The sequence below is a fragment of the Melospiza melodia genome, unplaced genomic scaffold, assembly GCF_035770615.1.
Source record: "Melospiza melodia melodia isolate bMelMel2 unplaced genomic scaffold, bMelMel2.pri scaffold_407, whole genome shotgun sequence".
NCBI lineage: Eukaryota > Metazoa > Chordata > Aves > Passeriformes > Passerellidae > Melospiza > Melospiza melodia.
The window spans coordinates 1-23,396 of record NW_026948728.1 but is presented as its reverse complement, the minus strand read 5'-3'; the positions used below and the strand labels follow the sequence as shown (position 1 = coordinate 23,396).

Below are 23,396 nucleotides of genomic sequence, written 5' to 3'. Positions count from 1 at the left end.
CCAAATCCTTCCCCACTTCTCCCTGAATCCTTGCCCACTTTTCCTCCATCATTTTCTGTCTCCTTTCCCCACTTTTTCCCCAAATCCTTCCTCACTTTTTCCCAAAATCCTTTCCCCACCTTTCCTTAAATCCTTCCCCACTTTTCCCCCAAATCCTTCCCCACTTTTCCCTAAACCCTCCATCATTTTCTCTGTCTCCTTTTCCCACTTTTCCCCAAAATCCTTCTCCCCTTTTCCTCCATCATTTTCTCTGTCTCCTTTTCCCACTTTTTCCCCAAATCCTTCCCCACTTTTCCCCAAACCCTCCATCATTTTCTCTGTCTCCTTACCCCACTTTTCCCCAAAATCCTCCCCCACCTTTCCCCAAAATCCTTCCCCACTTTTCCCCAGACAGACCCCCCATCATTTTCTTTGTCTCCTTTTCCCACTTTTTCCCCAAATCCTTCCCCACTTTTCCCCAAAATCCTTCTCCCCTTTTCCTCCATCATTTTCTCTGTCCCCTTTTCCCACTTTTTCCCCAAATTCTTTCCCCACTTTTCCCCAAAATCCTTCCCCACTTTTCCCAGACCCTCCATCATTTTCTGTCTCCTTTCCCCACGTTTCCCCAAAATCCTTCCCCACTTTTCCCTAGATCCTCCATCATTTTCTCTGCCTCCTTTCCCCACTTTTTCCCCAAAATCCTTTCCCCCATTCCCTGAATATTTTCCCACTTTTCCCCACAATCCTTTCCCCCATTCCCTGGATCCTTTTCCTTCATCCCCACTTTTCCTAAACCCTCCAGGACTTTTCCCCAAATCCTTTTTCCCACATCCCCAAAATCCTTCCCCACTTTTCCCCAAATCCTTCCCCACTTTTCCTCCATCATTTTCTCTGTCTCCTTTTCCCACTTTTCCCCCAAATTCCTTTCCCACTTTTCCCTGAATCCTTCCCCACTTTTCCCCAGACCCTCCATCATTTTCTTTTTCTCCATTTCCCAATTTTTCCCCAAAATCCTTCCCCACTTTTCCTCCATCATTTTCTCTGTCCCCTTTCCCCACTTTTCCCCAAAATCCTCCCCCACCTTTCCCCAAAATCCTTCCCCACTTTTCCCCAGACAGACCCCCCATCATTTTCTCTGTCTCCTTTTCCCATTTTTTCCCGAAATTCCTTTCCCACTTTTCCTCCATCATTTTCTCTGTCTCCTTTTCCCACATTTTCCCCAAATTCCTTTCCCACTTTTCCCTGAATCCTTCCCCACTTTTCCTCCATCATTTTCTCTGTCTCCTTACCCCACTTTTCCCCAAAACCCTTCCCCACTTTTCCCCACTTTCCCCCCACCATTTCCCCTGTCCCTTTCCCCCGCTCTTCCCCAAATTCCTTCCCCGCACCCCACAAACAATTCTCTCATTTCTCCCGCATTTCCCAGCCCGATTTTCCCCGCATTCCCCACCCCCCCCTCTCTCTCTCCGCGCTGTCCCCGGGCTCCGTTCGGGAATTTCGGGAATTTTCCCTCCTCGCTCCGTTCCCTCTCCCGCACCGACCCCGCCCGGGGCTCCGCGTTCCGGGCCGAGCGCGGCCGGGAGCGGCCTCGGATCCCCCCGCGCCCTCGGCAGCGCCGCCGCCGCCTTTGAGGGACGATTCGGGATCGGCGGCGGCGCCGAGACACGGAGAGAGAGGGCGAGAGACGGAGAGAGAGCAAAGGGAGGGAGGGAGGGAGCGGGGACGGAGCGCGGGGATGGGCCCGGAGCGTCCTTGGGAGCCAAACCCGGGGATTCTGCACGTGTGGGAGCCGGGCACCCGCAATGCCACCCCCGAAATCCCGGGATTTGCCCCCGTTCCATTCCAGCCCAACCCCAAAATTTTGGGATTTGCCCCCATTTCATTCCAGCCCAACCCCAAAATCCCGGGATTTGCCCCCGTTCCATCCCAGCCCAACCCCAAAATTTTGGGATTTGCCCCCGTTCCATCCCAGCCCAGGCAGGGACGGAGCCCTGGGGATGGACCCTGAGTGTCCCTGGGCCCAGAATCCCAAAATTCCATGGATGGGATTCACAGCCCTGCAATCCCAACCCCAAAATCCGGGGATTTTCCCCCATTTCATCCCAGCCCTCAATCCCACCCCAACCCCAAAATTTTGGGATTTTCCCCCCTTTAATTTGGGATCCGGCAGGGAGGGAGCGGGGACGGAGCCCGGGGATGGGCCCGGAGCGTCCTTGGGCCCAGAATCCCAAAATTCCATGGATTGTCCCCACGGATTTTCAGTCCCACCCCATCCCACCCCCAAAATTTTGGGATTTTCCCCCGTTCCATTCCAGCCCAACCCCAAAATTTTGGGGTTGGGCTGGAATGGAACGGGGGCAAATCCCGGGATTTTGGGGTTAGGATTGAGGGTCCATGAATCCCATCCATGGAATTTTGGGATTCTGGGCCCAAGGACGCTCAGGGTCCATCCCCAGGGCTCCGTCCCCGCTCCCTCCCTGCCTGATCCCAAATTAAAGGGGGGAAAATCCCAAAATTTTGGGGTTGGGATGGAACGGAACGGGGGCAAATCCCGGGATTCTGGGGTTGGGCTGGAATTGAACGGGGGCAAATCCCGGGATTTTGGGGCTGGGATTGCAGGTCCATGGCTCCCACATGTGCAGAATCCCCGAGTTTGGCTCCCAAGGACGCTCAGGGCCCATCCCCGGGGCTCCGTCCCCGCTCCCTCCCTGCCTGATCCCAAATTACAGGGGGGAAAATCCCAAAATTTTGGGGTTTCGGGGGTGGCATTGCGGGTGCCCGGCTCCCACATGTGCAGAATCCCCGGGTTTGGCTCCCAAGGACGCTCCGGGCCCATCCCAGGGCTCCGTCCCTGCTCCCTCCCTGCCTGATCCAAAATTAAAGGGGGAAAAATCCCAAAATTTTGGGGTTGGGCTGGAATGGAACGGGGGCAGATCCCGGGATTTTGGGGGTGGGATTGAGGGTCCATGGATCCCATCCATGGAATTTTGGGATTCTGGGCCCAGGGACGCTCAGGGTCCATCCCCAGGGCTCCGTCCCCGCTCCCTCCCTCCCTGATCCCGAATTACAGGGGGGAAAATCCCAAAATTTTGAGATTTTTGGGGTGGCATTGCGGGTGCCCGGCTCCCACATGTGCAGAATCCCCGAGTTTGGCTCCCAAGGACGCTCCGGGCCCATCCCGAGGGCTCCGTCCCCGCTCCCTCCCTCCCTCCCTTTGCTCTCTCTCGGTCTCTCGCCCTCTCTCTCCGTGTCTCGGCGCCGCCGCCGATCCCGAATGATCCCTCAAAGGCGGCGGCGGCGCTGCCGAGGGCGCGGGGGGATCCGAGGCCGCTCCCGGCCGCGCTCGGCCCGGAACGCGGAGCCCCGGGCGGGGTCGGTGCGGGAGAGGGAACGGAGCGAGGAGGGAAAATTCCCGAAATTCCCGAACGGAGCCCGGGGACAGCGCGGAGAGAGAGAGGGGGGGTGTGGGGAATGCGGGGAAAATCGGGCTGGGAAATGCGGGAGAAATGAGAGAATTGTTTGTGGGGTGCGGGGAAGGAATTTGGGGAAGAGCGGGGAAAGGAGACGGGGGAAATGATGGGGGGTGTGGGGAAAAGTGGGGAAGGATTTAGGGGGAAAGGTGGGGGAGGATTTTGGGGAAAATGTGGGGAAGGAATTTGGGGAAAAAGTGGGAAAAGGATTTGGGAAAAAAGTGGGGAAGGATTTTGGGGAAAAGTGGGAAAAGGAGACAGAGAAAATCATGGAGGAAATTGGGGAAGGATTCAGGGAAAAGTGGGGAAGGAATTGGGGAAAAAGTGGGGAATGGAGACAGAGAAAATGATGGAGGGTTCAGGGAAAAGTGGGGAAGGATTTTGGGGGAAAGTGGGGAAGGATTTGGGGAAAAATTGGGAAAGGAGACAGAGAAAATGATGGAGGGTTTGGGGAAAAGTGGGGAAGGATTTTGGGGAAAAAGTGGGGAAAGGAGACAAAGAAAATGATGGATGAAAAGTGGGGAAGGATTTTGGGAAAAGTGGGGAAGGAATTTGGGGAAAAAATGGGGAAAAGGAGACAGAGGAAATGATGGAGGAAAAGTGGGGAAGGATTCAGGGAAAAGTGGGAAAAGGAGACAGGGGAAATGATGGAGGAAAAGTGGGGAAATGAATTTGGGGGAAAAGTGGGGAAAGGAGACAGAGAAAATGATGGACGGTCTGGGGAAAAGTGGGGAAGGATTCAGGGAAAAGTGGGGAAGGATTTTGGGGAAAAAGTGGGGAAGGATTTGGGGAAAAGGGGGGAAAAGGAGACAGAGAAAATTATGGAAGGTTTAGGGGAAAGTGGGTGAGGATTTGGGGAAAAATTGGGAAAGGAGACAGAGAAAATGATGGAGGGTTTAGGGAAAAGTGGGGAAGGATTTTGGGAAAAGTGGGAAAAGGGGACAGAGAAAATGATGGATGAAAAGTGGGGAAGGATTTTGGGAAAAGTGGGGAAGGATTTGGGGAAAAAATGGGGAAAAGGAGACAGAAAATGATGGAGGAAAAGTGGGGAATGAATTTGGGGGAAAAAGTGGGAAATGGAGACAAAAGGAAATGATGGAGGGTTTACGGGAAAGTGGGGAAGGATTTTGGGGAAAAGTGGGAAAAAGGATTTGGGGAAAAAGTGGGGAAGGATTTTGGGGAAAATTGGGGAAAAGGAGACAGAGAAAATGGTGGAGGGTTTAGGGAAAAGTGGGGAAAGATTTTGGGGAAAATTGGAGAAGGATTTTGGGGAAAAAGTGGGAAAATCCTGGAGGAGGGAGGGAAAGCGGGAAAGGGTTTTGGGAAAAGGTTGGAAAAGGGTTTTGGGAATGTGGGAAAGGATTTGGGGAAAGGATGGAAAATGTGGGAATGGGTTGGAAAATGCAGGGGAAACGGGAAAGGATTTTGGGAACGTGGGAAAGGAATCTGGGGATTTTTATGGAATTCGGGGATGGGAAAGGGGAAGGGGAAATGGGAAAAGCTGCGAACTTTTCCCGTTTTTCCCGTTTTTCCAGGTGCTGGATGAGCTGGACGAGCACCTGAGCAATTCCCGCTATTTTCGCTTCCTGTGGTTCCCGCACACCGAGAACGTTCAGGTCATCTACCAGGACCCCACCGAACAGGCACGGACCCCAAAAATCCACCGAAATCCCCCCCCGAAAAATCCCTAAAATTCCCTGAAATCCCACAAAAATTCCCTAAAATCCCAAAAATTCTGAGAATTCCTAAAAATTCCCCGAAATCCCCCAAAAAATCCATGCAATTCCGAGAATTCCTAAAAATTTCCCGAAATCCCCCCAAAAATCCGTGCAATTCCGAGAATTCCTAAAAATTCCCCGAAATCCCCCAAAAAAATCTGTGCAATTCCGAGAATTCCTAAAAATTCCCTGAAATCCCCCCAAAAAAATCCCAAAATGCCAAAAATCCCTGAAATTCCTAAAATCTATGACATCCCCCAAAATCCTCTAAAAAATCCCAAGGATTTCTGAAATCCCAAAAATTCTGACAATCCCTGAAATCCCCAAAATTCTTACAATTCCTGAAATCCCTGAAATCCCAAAAAATCGTTAAAATACAAGAAATTCCTGAAATCCCAAAAATCCCCAAAATCTCTGAGACCTCAAAATTCCCTAAAAATTCCAAAAATTCCCCAAAAATTCCTAAAATCCCAAAAATTTTCTGAAATCCCTGAAATGCCCCACAATCCCAAAATATCCATGACATTCCTGAAATCCCTAAAATCCCTGAATTTCCAAAAATTCCTGAAATCCCTGAAATCCTTAAAACCCCCAAATTTCCAAAAATCCCTAAAATCCCTGAAATCCCTAAAATCCAAAACAACTCTGAAATTCCTAAATTCCCAAATTCCCAAAAATCCCTGAAATCTCTGAAATCTCTAAAATTAAATTTAAAACATCCTGAAATTCCTGAAATGCCAAAAATCCCAAAAATCCCAAAAAATCCCCAAAAACATTCCTAAAATCGCAAAAAATCCCAAAAAATCCCCCAAAACATTCCTGAAATCCCAAGAAATTCCCAAAATCCCTGAAATCCGTGGTTTTCCCGTGGGATTTGCAGCCCCCGCGCTCCTCGTCCAGCTGGTTCTGGGATTACGCCGTGGGATTTCACCTGCTGCAGCTCCTGCTCTGGATCAGGTAGCACAAAAATCCCCAAAAAATCCCAAAAATCCCAAAAAAAATCTCAAAAAAATCCCCCAAAAAATCCCCCAAATCCCAAAAATCCCAAATCCCAAACCTCAAATCACAAAAAAATCCCCCAAATCCTCAAAAATCTGCAAAATCCCAAATCCCAAACCTCAAATTGCAAAAACCCCCAAAATTCTCAAAAATCTGCAAAATCACAGAAGTCCCAAATCCCAGCTCCCAAAAATTCCCATAATCCCAAAAAATCCCAATAATCCTCAATCCTAAATCCCGAATTACCAAAAAAAACCCAAATCCTGAGCCCCCACAAAATTCCAAATCCCAAAATTCCCAAACCTCAAATACCCAAATCCCAAAACCCCAAAGTTCCCAAATCGCAAATGCCAAACCCCAAATCCCCAAAATCCCAAACCCTCAGACCCCAAATCTGAAATTTCCCAAAGATCCCAAAAATCCCAAATGCCAAACCCCAAATCCCCAAAAACCCCAAATCCTCAGATCCCAAATCTGAAATTTCCCCAAGATTCCAAATCCCAAATGCCAAACCCTAAATCCCCAAAATCCCAAGTCCTCACATCCCAAATCCCCAAACCCCAAAGATCCCAAAAATCCCAAATCCCAAACCCTAAATCCCCAAAATCCCAAACCCTCAGACCCCAAATCCGAAATTTCCCAAAGATCCCAAAAATCCCAAATGCCAAACCCCAAATCCCAAAAAATCCCAAATCCTCAGATCCCAAATCCCCAAATCCCAAAGATCCCAAAAATCCCAAATCCAAAACCCCAAATCCCCAAAATTCCCAAATCCTCAGACCCCAAATCCGAAATTTCCCAAAGATCCCAAAAATCCCAAATGCCAAACCCCAAATCCCCAAAAACCCCAAATCCTCAGATCCCAAATCTGAAATTTCCCCAAGATTCCAAATCCCAAATGCCAAACCCCAAATCCCCAAAATCCCAAATCCTCACATCCCAAATCCCCAAACCCCAAAGACCCCAAAAATCCCAAATGCCAAACCCCAAATCCCAAAAAATCCCTAATCCTCAGATCCCACATCCCCAAACCGCAAAGATCCCAAAAATCCCAAATCCCCAACCCTAAATCCCCAAAAACCCCAAATCCTCAGATCCCAAATCCTCACATCCCAAATCCCCAAGATCCCAAATTCCCAAGATTCCAAATCCCAAATGCCAAACCCCAAATCCCAAAAAATCCCAAATGCTCAGACCCCAAATCCCCAAACCCCAAAGATCCCAAATCCCAAATGCCAAACCCCAAATCCCCAAAAATCCCAAATCCTCCCCAGTTTGTCCAGGACAGTGATGAAATCCTGGGAAAAGGACGGGATCGGGATCAGATTGGGATTGGGGTTGGGATCAGGGTGAAGATAAGGATTGGGATTGGGATCGGGATCGGGATCGGGATCAGGATTAGTTTGGGATCGGGATCATTGGGATCGAAATCAGGACCGGGATCGGGATCGGGATTGTTGTCGCGGTTGGGATCGGGATCAGGATTAGTTTGGGATTGGGATCATTGGGATCATTGGGATCGAAATCAGGACCGGGATCGGGATCGGGATTGGGATCGCGGTGAAGATTTGGATCGGGATTGGGATCGGGATCGGGGTCAGGATTGGGATCAGGGATCAGATTTGGGGTTGGGATCAGGATTAGTTTGGGATTGGGATCATTGGGATCAAAATTAGGACTGGGATCGGGATCGGGATCAGGGTGAAAATAAGGATTGGGATCGGGATTGGGGTTGGGATGGGATTGGGGTTGGGGTTGGGATCGGGATCGGGATTGGGATCGGGGTTGGGGTTGGGATCATCGGGTGGGGTCATTGGGTGGGATCATTTGGATCGGGATCGGGGTTGGGGTTAGGATCAGGATTAGTTTGGGATTGGGATCATTGGGATCGAAATCAGGACTGGGATCGGGATCGGGATTGGGATTGGGATCAGGATCGGGATTAGGGTTGGGTTCGGGATGGGGGTCAGGATTGGATTTGGGGTCAGGATTGGGATTGGGATCAGGGATCAGATTTGGGATTGGGATCAGGACTGGGATGGAAATGGGGTTGGGATCATTGGGATCATTGGGATCGAAATCAGGACTGGGATCGGGATCAGGATTGGGATTGGGATTGGGTTCGAGATTGGGATTGGGGTTGGGGTTGGGATCAGGATTGGGATCATTGGGTGGGATCATTGGGATCATTGGGATCAGGATTGGGATCATTGGGGTCTGGATCGGGATCAGGATTAGTTTGGGATTGGGATCATTGGGATCGAAATCAGGACTGGGATCGGGATCAGGATTGGGATCAGGGTGAAGGATTGGGATCGGGATTGGGGTTGGGATTGGGGTTGGGATCGGGATCAGGATTGGGATTGGGGTTGGGATCAAGATGGGGGTCTGGATCGGGATTGGGGTTGGGATTGGGATCATTGGGATCAGGATGGGGGTCTGGGTTGGATTTGGGGTCAGGAATGGATTGGGATTGGGATCAGGGATCAGATTTGGGATTGGGATCAGGATTGGGATTGGGATCATTGGGTGGGATCATTGGGATCATTGGGATCAGGATTGAGATCAGAATTGGGGTTGGGGTTGTGCTCAAGATCAGGATTGGAGTTGAGGTTGGGATTGGGATCAGGATTGGGACCGGGATCATTGGGATCAGGGTCGGGATTGGGATCAGGATTGGGATCATTGGGGTCGGGATTGGGATTTGGATTTGGATTGGGATTGGGATCAAGACTGACATTGGGATCATTGGGATCGGGGTCAGCCTCAGGATTGGGATTGGGATTTGGACTGGGATTGGGATGAGGTCGGGATTAGGATCGAGGTCGGGTTTGGGATTGGGATCACTGGGATCAGGCTCGGGATTGGGATTGGGATTGGGATCGGGATCGAGATTGGGATCAAGGTTGGGATTGGGATCGTGGGGATTGGGATTTGGATCGGGATTGGGATCGGGATCAATGTTGGGATTGGGATTGGGATCATTGGGATCGGGTCAGCATCAGGATTGGGATTGGGATTGGGATTGGGATTGGGATTGGGATTGGGATTGGGATTGGGATTGGGATTGGGATTTGGACTGGGATTGGGATTGGGATCATTGGGATCATGATTGGAATCAGGATTGGGATTGGGATAATTGGGATCAGGATTGGGATTGGGATTGGGATTTGGATCGGGATTGGGATCAAGATCGGGATTGGGATTGGGATCATTGGGATCGGGTCAGCATCGGGATTGGGATTGGGATTTGGACTGGGATCGGGATTTGGGATCAAGGTTGGAATCAAGGTTGGGATTGGGATCGTTGGGATCATTGGGATTGGGTGAGCATTGGAATTGGGATTGGGATTTGGACTGGGATTGGGGTTAGGATCGAGGTCAGGTTTGGGATTGGGATCATTGGGATCAGGCTCGGGATTGGGATTGGGATCATTGGGATTGGGATTGGGATTTGGACTGGGATTGGGATTGGGACCGAAGTTGGGATTGGGATTGGGATCATTGGGATCAGGCTCGGGACTGGGACTGGGATTGGGATTGGGATCGGGATTTGGATTTGGATCGGGATTTGGGATCAAGGTTGGAATCAAGGTTGGGATTGGGATCATTGGGATCAGGATTGGGATCGGGATTGGGATCGGGATTGGGATCAAGGTTGGGATTGGGATCATTGGGATTGGGTGAGCATCGGGATTGGGATTGGGATTTGGACTGGGATTGGGATTAGGATCGAGGTCAGGTTTGGGATTGGGATCATTGGGATCACGATTGGAATCGGGATTGGGATTGGGATCAAGGTTGGGATTGGGATTGGGATCATTGGGATCATTGGGATCAGGCTCAGGATTGGGATTGGGATCATTGGGATTGGGATTGGGATTTGGACTGGGATTGGGATTGGGACCAAAGTTGGGACTGGGATTGGGATCATTGGGATCAGGCTCGGGACTGGGACTGGGATTGGGATTGGGATTTGGATTTGGATCGGGATTTGGGATCAAGGTTGGAATCAAGGTTGGGATTGGGATCATTGGGGTCGGGATTGGGATCGGGATTGGGATCAAGGTTGGGATTGGGATCATTGGGATTGGGTGAGCATTGGGATTGGGATCATTGGGATTGGGATTGGGATTTGGACTGGGATTGGGATGAGGATCAAGGTCAGGTTTGGGATTGGGATCATCGGGATCACGACTGGAATCGGGATTGGGATTTGGATCGGGATTGGGATTGGGATTGGGATCAAGGTTGGGATTGGGATCATTGGGATTGGGTGAGCATCGGGATTGGGATTGGGATTTGGACTGGGATTGGGATTAGGATCGAGGTCAGGTTTGGGATTGGGATCATTGGGATCACGATTGGAATCGGGATTGGGATTGGGATCAAGGTTGGGATTGGGATTGGGATCATTGGGATCGGGTCAGCATCGGGATTGGGATTGGGATTTGGACTGGGATTGGGATCGGGACCAAAGTTGGGATTGGGATTGGAATCATTGGGATTGGGATTGGGATTTGGACTGGGATTCGGATTAGGATCGAGGTCGGGTTTGGGATTGGGATCATTGGGATGATCACGATTGGAATCAGGATTGGGATTGGGATCGGGATCAGGATCGGGATCAAGGTTGGGATTGGGATCATTTGGATCGGGATTGGGTTTGGGATTGGGATCATTGGGATTGGGATTGGGATCAGGATTGGGGTCAAGGTTGGGATTGGGATCATTGGGATCATTGGGATCAGGCTCGGGACTGGGACTGGGACTGGGATCGGGATTGGGATCGGGATTGGGGTTAGGATCAGGATTGGGATCGGGATTTTCCAGGCCCAGTTTTATCCCGATTTCCTCCCCGTGCTGGGATCTTTTTTGGGGGATTTTTCGGGATCATTCCCATTCCCGGGAAAGGAGGAATTTTGGGAATTGGGGCTTTTCCCGGGATGGGACTCGCGGCGTTCCCGGCCGGGGCTTTGCTGCCCTCTGGTGTCCACAGAAATCCTGGAATTCTCCAGCTGGAAAAAACAAAATCCAGGAATTTTCCATGTCTTAAATTTCCTGAATTCACAGCATTTTTGGGGGCTGGAAAAACCAAATCCAAGGATTTCCCCATTATCCCGAATTTCATGGAATTTTTTGGGGCTGGAAAAAACAAATCCAAGGATTTTCCATGTCTGGAATTTCCTGAATTCATGGAATTTTGCGGCTGGAAAAACCAAATCCAAGGATTCTCCCATTATTCCAAATTTCATGGAATTTTTTGGGGGGCTGGAAAAAACAAATCCAAGGATTTTCATGGAACCGTGGATTTTGGGGGGATTTTTTGGGAAGGAATTCCCATTTTTTGGGGGCCTGAATTCCCATTTTTTGGGGGCTGAATTCCCATTTTTTGGGAAGGAATTCCCGGGGTTTTTGCAGGATTTTTGGGAAGGAATTCCCATTTCTTTGCAGGATTTTTTGGGAAGGAATTCCTGGTTTTTTTGCAGGATTTTTTGGGAAGGAATTCCCTTTTTTGGGGGAAGCAGTTCCCATTTTTTTGCAGGGTTTTTGGGAAGGAATTCCCATTTCATTGCAGGATTTTCTGGGGACTGAATTCCCATTTTTTGGGGGCTGAATTCCCTTTTTTTTGCAGGATTTTTGGGAAGGAATTCCTGGGTTTTTTGGGGCTGAATTCCCATTTTTTGGGGACTGAATTCTCATTTTTGGGGGGGCTGAATTCCCATTTTTTTGGGACTGAATTGCCCTTTTTTTTGGGAAGGAATTCCCGGTTTTTTTGCAGGATTTTTGGGAAAGAATTCCTGGTTTTTTGCAGGATTTTTTGGGGGTGAATTCCTGATTTTGAGGGGCTGAATTCCTGGGTTTTTTGCAGGATTTTTGGGAAGGAATTCCTTGGGGTATTTCAGGATTTTTTGGGAAGGAATTCCCAGTTTTTTTGCAGGATTTTTTTGGGGGGGCTAAATTCCCATTTTTTGGGGCTGAATTCCCATTTTTGGGGGACTGAATTCCCAGTTTTTTTGCAGGATTTTTTGGGGGCGAATTCCTGGGTTTTGGGGGCTGAATTCCTGGGTTTTCACACGATTTTTGGGAAGGAATTCCTTGGGGTTTTTCAGGATTTTTTAGGAAGGAATTCCCATTTTTTGGGGTGCTGAATTCCCATTTTTGGGGGACTGAATTCTCATTTTTTGGGGACTGAATTCCTGGTTTTTGGGGGTGAATTCCCTTTTTTTTGAGGGGCTGAATTCCTGGGTTTTTTGCAGGATTTTTTAGGAAGGAATTCCCAGTTTTTTTGATGGATTTTTTGGGGGCTAAATTCCCATTTTTGGGGCTAAATTCCCATTTTGGGGGACTGAATTCTCATTTTTTGGGGACTGAATTCCCGGTTTTTGGGGGTGAATTCCCTTTTTTTGAGGGGCTGAATTCCTGGGTTTTTTGCAGGATTTTTAAGGAAGGAATTCCCAGGTTTTTTGATGGATTTTTTGGGGGCTAAATTCCCATTTTTGGGGCTAAATTCCCATTTTTTGGGTTGCTGAATTCCCGTGTTTTTTCCCCCGTTTTTTTTTCCCAGCTCCTTCTTCCCCAGCCTGGTGGTTTGGATCAACCGCGCGTTCTTCCGGCTCCTGTTCAGCTCCCGCCAGGAGAGCGTCGGCCGCAGCCACCAAATCCTCAACTACGAGTGCCGCTTCCGGCAGCACGTGCAGGACTGGGCCGTCCCCATGTGAGTCACAAATCCCCGGGGAAATTCCATGGAAATTCCCAAATCCCAGTGCAGGACTGGGCCGTCCCCATGTGAGTCACAAATCCCATGGAAATTCCCAAATCCCAGTCCTGGAAATTCCCAAATCCCAATCCATGGGAATTCCCAAATCCCAGTGCAGGACTGGGCCGTCCCCATGTGAGTCCCGAATTCCCGGGGAAATTCCATGGAAATTCCCAAATCGCAATGCAGGACTGGGCCATCCCCATGTGAGTCACAAATCCCCATGGGAATTCCATGGAAATTCCCAAATCCCAGTGCAGGACTGGGCCGTCCCCATGTGAGTCCCAAATTCTGGGGGTTTTCCATGGGAATTCCCAAATCCCAATCCCGGAAATTCCCAAATCCCAGGGCAGGACTGGGCTGTCCCCATGTGGGTCCCGAATTCCCGGGGCAATCCCCAAATCTCACTCAATTCCCATGGGAATTCCCAAATCCCAATCCAGGAAAATCCCAAATCCCAAACCAGGACTGGGCCGTCCCCATGTGGGTCCCGAATTCCCGGGGCAATTCCCAAATCTCACTCAGTTCCCATGAAAATTCCCAAATCCCAATCCAGGAAATTCCCAAATCCCAGTGCAGGACTGGGCCGTCCCCATGTGAGTCACAAATTCCCATGGAAATTCCCAAATCCCGCTCAATTCCCATGGAAATTCCCAGATCCCAATGCAGGAAATTCCCAAATCCCAAACCAGGGCTGGGCCCATCCTCCACGATTTTTTGGAATTATTTTTGGGATGATTTCCTCCCTTCTCACGGTTAATTTTTGGGATTATTTTTGGGATTATGTTTTCCATTCTCACGGGAAATTTTTGTGATTATTTTTTGGAATTTTTGGGATGATTTTTGGAATTTTTGGGATTATTTTTGGGATTATTTTTTCCAATTCCCACGGGAATTTCTTGGGACGACTTTTGGGATTATTTTTTGGGATTATTTTTGGGATGATTTCCTCCCTCCTCCCTGGTTGATTATCCAGATTATTATTATTATTATTATTATTATTATTATTATTATTATTATTATTATTATTATTATTATTATTATTATTATTATTAATAATTTTCCCTTTTCCCGGTCGCAGGGATTATTTTTGGGATTATGTTTTCTGTTCTCACGGGGTATTTTTGCGATTATTTTTTGGAATTTTTTGGGACGATTTTTGGAATTTTTGGGATTATTTTTGGGATTATTTTTGGGATTATTTTTTCCAATTCCCACGGGAATTTCTTGGGACGATTTTTGGGATTATTTTTGGATGATTTCCTCCCTTCTCCCCGTTAATTTTCATTATTATTATTATTATTATTATTATTATTATTATTATTATTATTATTATTATTATTAATTTTCCCTTTCCCCGGTCGCAGGGATTATTTTTGGGATTATGTTTTCTGTTCTCACGGGGTATTTTTGCGATTATTTTTTGGAATTTTTTGGGACGATATTTGGAATTTCTGGGACGCTATTTGTGATTATTTTTGGGATGATTTCCTCCCTTCTCCCTGGTTAATTTTCGGTATTATTATTATTATTATTATTATTATTATTATTATTATTATTATTATTATTATTAATTTTCCCTTTTCCCAGTCGCAGGGATTATTTTTGGGATTATGTTTTCCGTTCTCACGGGGTATTTTTTGGGGGATTACTTTTTGGAATTTTTTGGGATGATATTTGGAATTTTTGGGATTATTTTTGGGATTATTTTTGGGATTATTTTTTCCAATCTCACGGGAATTTCTTGGGACGATTTTTGGGATTATTTTTGGGATGATCTCCTCCCTTCTCCCCGTTAATTTTCGTTATTATTATTATTATTATTATTATTATTATTATTATTATTATTATTATTATTATTATTATTATTATTGTTATTAATTTTCCCTTTTCCCGGTCGCAGGGATTATTTTTGGGATTATGTTTTCTGTTCTCACGGGAAATTTTTGCGATTATTGTTAGGAATTTCTTGGGACGATTTTTGGAATTTTTGGGATTATTTTTGGGATTATTTTTGGGATTATTTTTTCCAATTCCCACGGGAATTTCTTGGGACGACTTTTGGGATTATTTTTTGGGATTATTTTTGGGATGATTTCCTCCCTCCTCCCTGGTTGATTATCCAGATTATTATTATTATTATTATTATTATTATTATTATTATTATTATTATTATTATTAATATTATTAATTTTCCCTTTTCCCGGTCGCAGGGATTATTTTTGGGATTATGTTTTCCATTCTCACGGGGAATTTTTGCGATTATTTTTTGGAATTTTTTGGGATGATATTTGGAATTTCTGGGACGATATTTGTGATTATTTTTGGGATGATTTCCTCCCTCCTCCCTGGTTGATTATCCAGATTATTATTATTATTATTATTATTATTATTATTATTATTATTATTATTATCATTATCATTATCATTATCATTATTATTATCATTATTATTATTTTATTTTTATTTTTATTATTTTTTCCCTTTCCCGTGCCCAGCGGCCGGACGCGGGCGGCGCTGCTGGAGCTGCGGGCGGCGCTGGCGGCGGATCCGGGCCTGGGGGCGCATTTCCCGGTGGAGATCCGCTTCTGCCGCCGCGACCGCATCCCGCTCAGCCCCTGCTTCCGCCGCGACAGCTGCTACATCAACGTCGTCATGTACAGGTGGGCACGCTCGGGATCCGCCATCGACCCGTCCCCGACACCCGGAAACCCGCCCGAGGATCCGCTCTGGGAGCGTGGGGAGCCAGGAGTGGGAGTTGTGATGGATCCATCCCCGGGATCCACTCCGGGAATCCAGGATCCCCATCAGGAATTCTGGAAGCCAGGAGTAGGAATTGGATGGATCCAGCCCCGGGATCCACTCGGGGAATTTGGGATCCCAGGAGGGGGAATTGTGATGGATCCATCCCCGAGATCCACTCGGGGAATTTGGGATCCCAGGAGTGGGAATTGGCCAGATCCAGCCCCGGGATCCACTCCGGGAATTCAGGATGCCAGGAGTGGGAATCGGATGGATCCAGCCCCGGGATCCACTCTGGGAGTTTGGGATCCCAGGAGGGGGAATTGGATGGATCCAGCCCCAGGATCCACTCTGGGAATCTGGGATCCCAGGAGTGGGAATTGCCAGGATCCATCCCCGGGATCCACTCCGGGAATCCAGGATCCCCATCAGGAATTCTGGAAGCCAGGAGTAGGAATTGGATGGATCCAGCCCCGGGATCCACTCGGGGAATTTGGGATCCCAGGAGGGGGAATTGTGATGGATCCATCCCAAGATCCACTCCGGGAATCCAGGATCCCCATCAGGAATTCTGGAACCCAGGAGTGGGAATTGGATGGATCCAGCCCCGAGATCCACTCGGGGAATCTGGGATCCCAGGAGTGGGAATTGTGATGGATCCAGCCCCGGGATCCACTCTGGGAATTTGGGATCCCAGGAGGGGGAATTGGATGGATCCATCCCCGAGATCCACTCCGGGAATTTGGGATCCCCATTGGAATTCTGGAACCCAGGAGTGGGAATTGGATGGATCCAGCCCCGGGATCCACTGTGGGAGTTTGGGATCCCAGGAGTGGGAATCGGCCGGATCCAGCCCCAGGATCCATCGCAGGGATCCACTCTGGGAATTCAGGATGCCGGGAGTGGGAATTGGATGGACCCAGCCCCGGGATCCACTCTGGGAATCTGGGATCCCAGGAGTGGGAATTGCCAGGATCCATCCCGAGATCCACTCCGGGAATCCAGGATCCCCATCAGGAATTCCGCCCTGGAATGTTTCCATGGGATCCCTGCAGATCCCAATTCTGGGATCCCGGATCCGTGGGAAGAGGGATCAGCCATGGGTTCACCGTTCCCAATGGGAATTTGAGCATGTGGATCCTTCTAGATCCCAAATCTGGGATCCCAGATCCATGGGAAGAGGATCTGGATTGGAGTCACCGTTCCTACCGTGAATGTTTCCATGGGATCCCTGCAGATCCCAAATGTGGGATCCCGGATCTGTGGGAATAAGGATCAGCCGTGGGTTCACCGTTCCCAATGGGAATCTGAGCATGTGGATCCTTCCAGATCCCAATTTCGGAATCCCAAATCCATGGGAAGAGGGATCGGCCGGGGGGACACCATTCCCAATGGGAATCTGAGCATGGAGATCCCTGCAGATCCCAATCCCGGGATCCCGGATCCGTGGGAAAAGGGATCTGGATTGGAGTCACCGTTCCTACCGTGAATGTTTCCATGGGATCCCTGCAGATCCCAAACCTGGGATCCCGGATCCATGTGAAGAGGGATCGGCCATGGGTTCACCGTTCCCAATGGGGATCTGAGCATGTGGATCCTTCCAGATCCCAATTTTGGGATCCCAAACCCATGGGAAGAGGGATCTGGATTGGGCTCACCATTCCCAATGGGAATCTGAGCTTTGTGATCCTTCTAGATCCCAATTTTGGGATCCCAGATCCATGGGAAAAGGGATCTGGATTGGAGTCACCGTTCCTACCCTGAATGTTTCCATGGGATCCCTGCAGATCCCAAACCTGGGATCCCAGATCCGTGGGAAGAGGGATTGGCCATGGGTTCACCGTTCCCAATGGGGATCTGAGCATGTGGATCCTTCCAGATCCCAATCCCGGGATCCCGGATCCATGGGAAAAGGGATCTGGATTGGAGTCACCGTTCCTACCGTGAATGTTTCCATGGGATCCCTGCAGATCCCAAATCTGGGATCCCAGATCCATGGGAAGAGGGATCTGGATTGGGCTCACCATTCCCAATGCGAATTTGAGCATGTGGATCCCAGCAGATCCCAATGTTGGGATCCCAGACCCATGGGAAGAAGGATCTGCCGTGGGTTTGGCATTCTGCCCTGGAATGTTTCCATGGGATCCCTGCAGATCCCAATCCCGGGATCTCAGATCCATGGGAACAGGGATCTGCCATGGGTTCACCGTTCCCAATGGGAATATTTCCATGAGATCCCTGCAGATCCCAATTTTGGGATCCCAGACCCATGGGAACAGGGATCTGGATTGGGCTCACCGTTCCCAATGGGAATTTGAGCATGTGGATCCTTCTAGATCCCAAATCTGGGATCCCAGATCCATGGGAACAGGGATCTGGACTGCAGTCACCGTTCCTACCGTGAATGTTTCCATGGGATCCCTGCAGATCCCAAATCTGGGATCCCGGATCCGTGGGAAGAGGGATCTGCCATGGGTTCACCATTGCCAATGGGAATTTGAGCATGTGGATCCCTGCAGATCCCAATTCTGGGATCCCAAACCCATGGGAAGAGGGATCTGGATTGGGTTCACCGTTCCCAATGGGAATTTGAGCATGTGGATCCTTCCAGATCCCAATCCCGGGATCTCAGATCCATGGGAAAAGGGATCTGGTTTGGAGTCACCGTTCCTACCGTGAATGTTTCCATGGGATCCCTGCAGATCCCAAATCTGGGATCCCAGACCCACGGGAACAGGGATCTGGATTGGGCTCACCGTTCCCAATGGGAATTTGGGCATGGATCCCAATCCTGGGATCCCAGATCCGTGGGAAGAGGGATCTGGATTGGAGTCACCATTCCCAATGGGAATGTTTCCATGGGATCCCTGCGGATCCCAAACCTGGGATCCCAGATCCATGGGAAAAGGGATCTGCCGTGGGTTCACCATTCCCAATGGGAATTTGAGCATGTGGATCCTTCCAGATCCCAAATCTGGGATCCCAGATCCATGGAAAGAAGGATCTGCCATGGGTTTGGCATTCCGCCCTGGAATATTCCCGTGGGATCCCTGCAGATTCCAATCCCGGGATCCCAGATCCATGGGAAGAGGGATCGGCCGGGGGGACACCATTCCCAATGGGAATTTGAGCATGTGGATCCCAGCAGATCCCAAACCTGGGATCCCAGATCCGTGGGAAGAGGGATCGGCCATGGGTTCACTGTTCCCAATGGGAATGTTTCCATGAGATCCCTGCAGATCCCAATTTTGGGATCCCAGACCCTTGGGAACAGGGATCTGGATTGGGCTCACCGTTCCCAATGGGAATCTGAGCATGGGAACCTTCTAGATCCCAATGTTGGGATCCCGGATCCATGGGAAGAGGGATCGGCCATGGGTTCACCGTTCCCAATGGGAATATTTCCATGAGATCCCTGCAGATCCCAATTTTGGGATCCCAGACCCTTGGGAACAGGGATCTGGATTGGGCTCACCATTCCCAATGGGAATCTGAGCATGTGGATCCTTCCAGTTCCCAATCCCGGGATCCCAGACCCATGGGAAAAGGGATCTGGACTGCAGTCACTGTTCCTACCGTGAATGTTTCCATGGGATCCCTGCAGATCCCAAACCTGGGATCCCGGATCCGTGGGAAGAGGGATCGGCCATGGGGACACCATTGCCAATGGGAATTTGAGCATGTGGATCCCAGCAGATCCCAATTCTGGGATCCCAAACCCATGGGAAGAGGGATCTGGATTGGGCTCACCGTTCCCAATGGGAATCTGAGCATGTGGATCCTTCCAGTTCCCAATCCCGGGATCCCAGACCCATGGGAAAAGGGATCTGGACTGGAGTCACCGTTCCTACCGTGAATGTTTCCATGGGATCCCTGCAGATCCCAAACCTGGGATCCCGGATCCATGGGAAGAGGGATCTGCCATGGGTTCACCATTCCCAATGGGAATTTGAGCATGTGGATCCCTGCAGATCCCAAACCCGGGATCCCAGATCCGTGGGAAGAGGGATCTGGATTGGAGTCACCGTTCCTACCGTGAATGTTTCCATGGGATCCCTGCAGATCCCAAATCTGGGATCCCAGATCCATGGGAAGAGGGATCTGGATTGCGCTCACCATTCCCAATGGGAATCTGAGCATGTGGATCCCAGCAGATCCCAATTTTGGGGTCCCAGATCCGTGGGAAGAAGGATCTGCCGTGGGTTTGGCATTCTGCCCTGGAATGTTTCCATGGGATCCCTGCAGATCCCAAACCTGGGTTCCCAAATCCGTGGGAAGAGGGATCTGCCATGGGTTCACCGTTCCCAATGGGAATTTGGGCATGGATCCCAATCCCGGGATCCCAGATCCATGGGAAAAGGGATCTGGACTGGAGTCACCGTTCCTACCGTGAATGTTTCCATGGGATCCCTGCAGATCCCAAACCTGGGATCCCAGATCCGTGGGAACAGGGATCTGCCATGGGGACACCGTTCCCAATGGGAATTTGGGCATGGATCCCAATCCCGGGATCCCAAATCCATGGGAAGAGGGATCGGCCATGGGTTCACCGTTCCCAATGGGAATATTTCCATGGGATCCCTGCAGATCCCAAACCTGGGATCCCGGATCCGTGTGAAGAGGGATCTGCCATGGGTTCACCGTTCCCAATGGGAATTTGAGCATGTGGATCCCAGCAGATCCCAATGTTGGGATCCCAGATCCATGGGAAGAAGGATCTGCCATGGGTTTGGCATTCTGCCCTGGAATGTTTCCATGGGATCCCTGCAGATCCCAAACCTGGGATCCCAAATCCGTGGGAAAAGGGATCTGGATTGGGAACACCAATCCCACTGGGAATGTTTCCATGGGATCCCTGCAGATCCCAATCCCAGGATCCCAGATCCGTGGGAAGAGGGATCTGCCATGGGTTCACCGTTCCCAATGGGAATATTTCCATGAGATCCCTGCAGATCCCAATTTTGGGATCCCAGACCCACGGGAACAGGGATCTGGATTGGGCTCACCGTTCCCAATGGGAATCTGAGCATGTGGATCCTTCCAGATCCCAATCCCGGGATCCCAGATCCATGGGAAAAGGGATCTGGATTGCAGTCACCGTTCCTACCGTGAATGTTTCCATGGGATCCCTGCAGATCCCAATGTTGGGATCCCAGATCCATGGAAAGAAGGATCTGCCATGGGTTTGGCATTCTGCCCTGGAATGTTTCCATGGGATCCCTGCAGATCCCAAATCTGGGATCCCAAATCCGTGGGAAGAGGGATCTGGATTGGGAACATCAATCCCACTGGGAATATTTCCATGGGATCCCTGCAGATCCCAAACCTGGGATCCCGGATCCGTGTGAAGAGGGATCTGCCATGGGGTCACCGTTCCCAATGGGAATTTGAGCATGTGGATCCCAGCAGATCCCAATGTTGGGATCCCGTTCCATGGGAAGAGGGATCTGCCATGGGTTTGGCATTCTGCCCTGGAATGTTTCCATGGGATCCCTGCAGATCCCAAATCTGGGATCCCAAATCCGTGGGAAAAGGGATCTGGATTGGGAACACCAATCCCACTGGGAATGTTTCCATGGGATCCCTGCAGATCCCAATCCCAGGATCCCAGATCCATGGGAAGAGGGATCAGCCATGGGTTCACCATTCCCAACGGGGATTTGAGCATGGAGATCCCTGCAGATCCCAATCCCGGGATCCCAAACTCCCACAGTGGATCCCGGGGGTGGATCCCAAATTCCTGGGGCTGGATCTGGGGGTGGATCCCAAATTCCCGGGGTGGATCCCAGCAGTGGATCCCAATTTGATCCCAATTTGATCCCCTCTCTGTGTCCCCCCCCAGGCCGTACGGCCGGGCCGTGTCCCACAGTCGCTATTGGCTGATCCTGGGGGTGGATCCCAAATTCCCGGGGGTGGATCCCAGGGTGGATTTGGGGGTGGATCCCAATTTGATCCCACGTTTCTGATCCCGATTTAACCCCTTCCGTCCCCCCCAGGCCGTACGGTCGGGCCGTTCCCCGCGCTCACTATTGGCTGATCCCAGGATCCCAAATTCCTGGGGGTGGATCTGGGGATGGATCCCAAATTCCCGGGAATGGATCCGGGGGTGGATCCCAAATTCCCGGGGTGGATCCCAGCAGTGGATCCCACATTTCTGATCCCAAATCGATCCCCCCAGGCCGTATGGTCAGGCCGTCCCCCACGCTCGCTATTGGCTGATCCTGGGGGTGGATCCCAAATTCCCGGGAGTGGATCCGGGGGTGGATCCCAAATTCCCAGGGTGGATCCCAGCAGTGGATCCCAAATTTCAGGTCCCAATTTAACCCTGTCCCCCCAGGCCGTACCGGCGCGCCATTCCCCGCAGTCGCTATTGGCTGATCCTGGGGGTGGATCCCAAATTCCCGGGGCGGATCCCGGGGTGGATTTGGGGGTGGATCCCGATTTGATCCCAATTTGATTCCCCCCAGGCCGTTCGGTCGGGCCGTGTCCCACGCTCGCTATTGGCTGATCCTGGGGGTGGATCCCAAATTCCCAGGGGTGGATCCGGGGGTGGATCCCAAATTCCTGGGAATGGATCCGGGGGTGGATCCCAAATTCCCGGGGTGGATCCCAGCAGTGGATCCCACATTTCTGATCCCAATTTAACCCCTTCTGTCCCCCCCCAGGCCGTACGGTCGGGCCGTTCCCTGTGCTCTCTATTGGCTGATCCCGGGGGTGGATCCCAGGGCTGGATCCCAAATCCCCAGGGTGGATCCCAGCGGTGGATCCCGATTTGATCCCGATTTGATCCCGATTTGATCCCGATTTAACCCCTTCCGTCCCCCCCAGGCCGTACGGGCGGGCCGCCGCCCACGGGCGCTATTGGCTGATCCTGGGGGTGGATCCCAAATCCCCGGGAATGGATCCGGGGGTGGATCCCACATTTCTGATCTCAATTTGATCTCAATTTGATCTCAGTTTGATCCCAATTTGATCCCGATTTGATCCCGATTTGATCCCGATTTAACCCTTTCCGTGCCCCCCAGGCCGTACGGGCGGGCCGTGTCCCACGGGCGCTATTGGCTGATCCTGGGGGTGGATCCCAAATTCCCGGGGGTGGATCTGGGGATGGATCCCAAATTCCCAGGATTTGATCCCGATTTGATCCCAAATTTGATCCCGATTTAACCCTTTCCCCCCCAGGCCGTACGGGCGGGCCGTGTCCCACGGGCGCTACTGGGAGCTCTACGAGGGGATCATGCGCAGGCACGGAGGGAGACCCCACTGGGCAAAGGTGAGCGCGACGACGAAAAATGGGGGAAAAACGGGAAAAAATGGGGGAAATACGGGGGAAAATATGGGGAAAAATATGGGGAAAATGGGGAAAAAATGGGGAAAAATACGGGGGAAAAATGGGGAAAAATATGGGGAAAATGGGGAAAAAATGGGGAAAATTGGGGAAAAATATGGGGAAAAATATGGGGAAAATGGGGAAAAAATGGGGAAAAATATGGGGGAAAAATGGGGAAAAATATGGGGAAAAATATGGGGAAAAATATGGGGAAAATTGGGAAAATAAATGGGGAAAATGGGGGAAAAATATTGGGGAAAATGGGAAAAATGGGGAAAAATGGGGAAAATGGGAACAATGGGGAAAAAATGGGGAAACATATGGGGAAAATTGGGAAAAAATGGGGAAAAATATGGGGAAAATTGGGAAAATGGGGAAAATGGGGAAAATATGGGGAA

At 50.1% G+C, this 23,396-nt stretch overlaps 1 protein-coding gene across 1 annotated transcript in view; it reads left to right on the top strand.

The window, feature by feature from the left end:
- The window catches only part of LOC134434554 (L-gulonolactone oxidase-like), a gene marked incomplete at both ends in the record, with an annotated part of 42,538 nt that extends 19,597 nt beyond the window's left edge, over positions 1-22,941 (top strand). The window contains 5 exons of the mRNA XM_063183223.1: positions 4,985-5,065; positions 6,048-6,124; positions 12,735-12,884; positions 15,425-15,589; positions 22,851-22,941. Of these exons, the coding sequence (XP_063039293.1) occupies positions 4,985-5,065; positions 6,048-6,124; positions 12,735-12,884; positions 15,425-15,589; positions 22,851-22,941 (564 nt within the window). The remainder of the gene's footprint in view (positions 1-4,984; positions 5,066-6,047; positions 6,125-12,734; positions 12,885-15,424; positions 15,590-22,850) is intronic.
- Between the last annotated feature and the right edge of the window lie 455 nt (positions 22,942-23,396).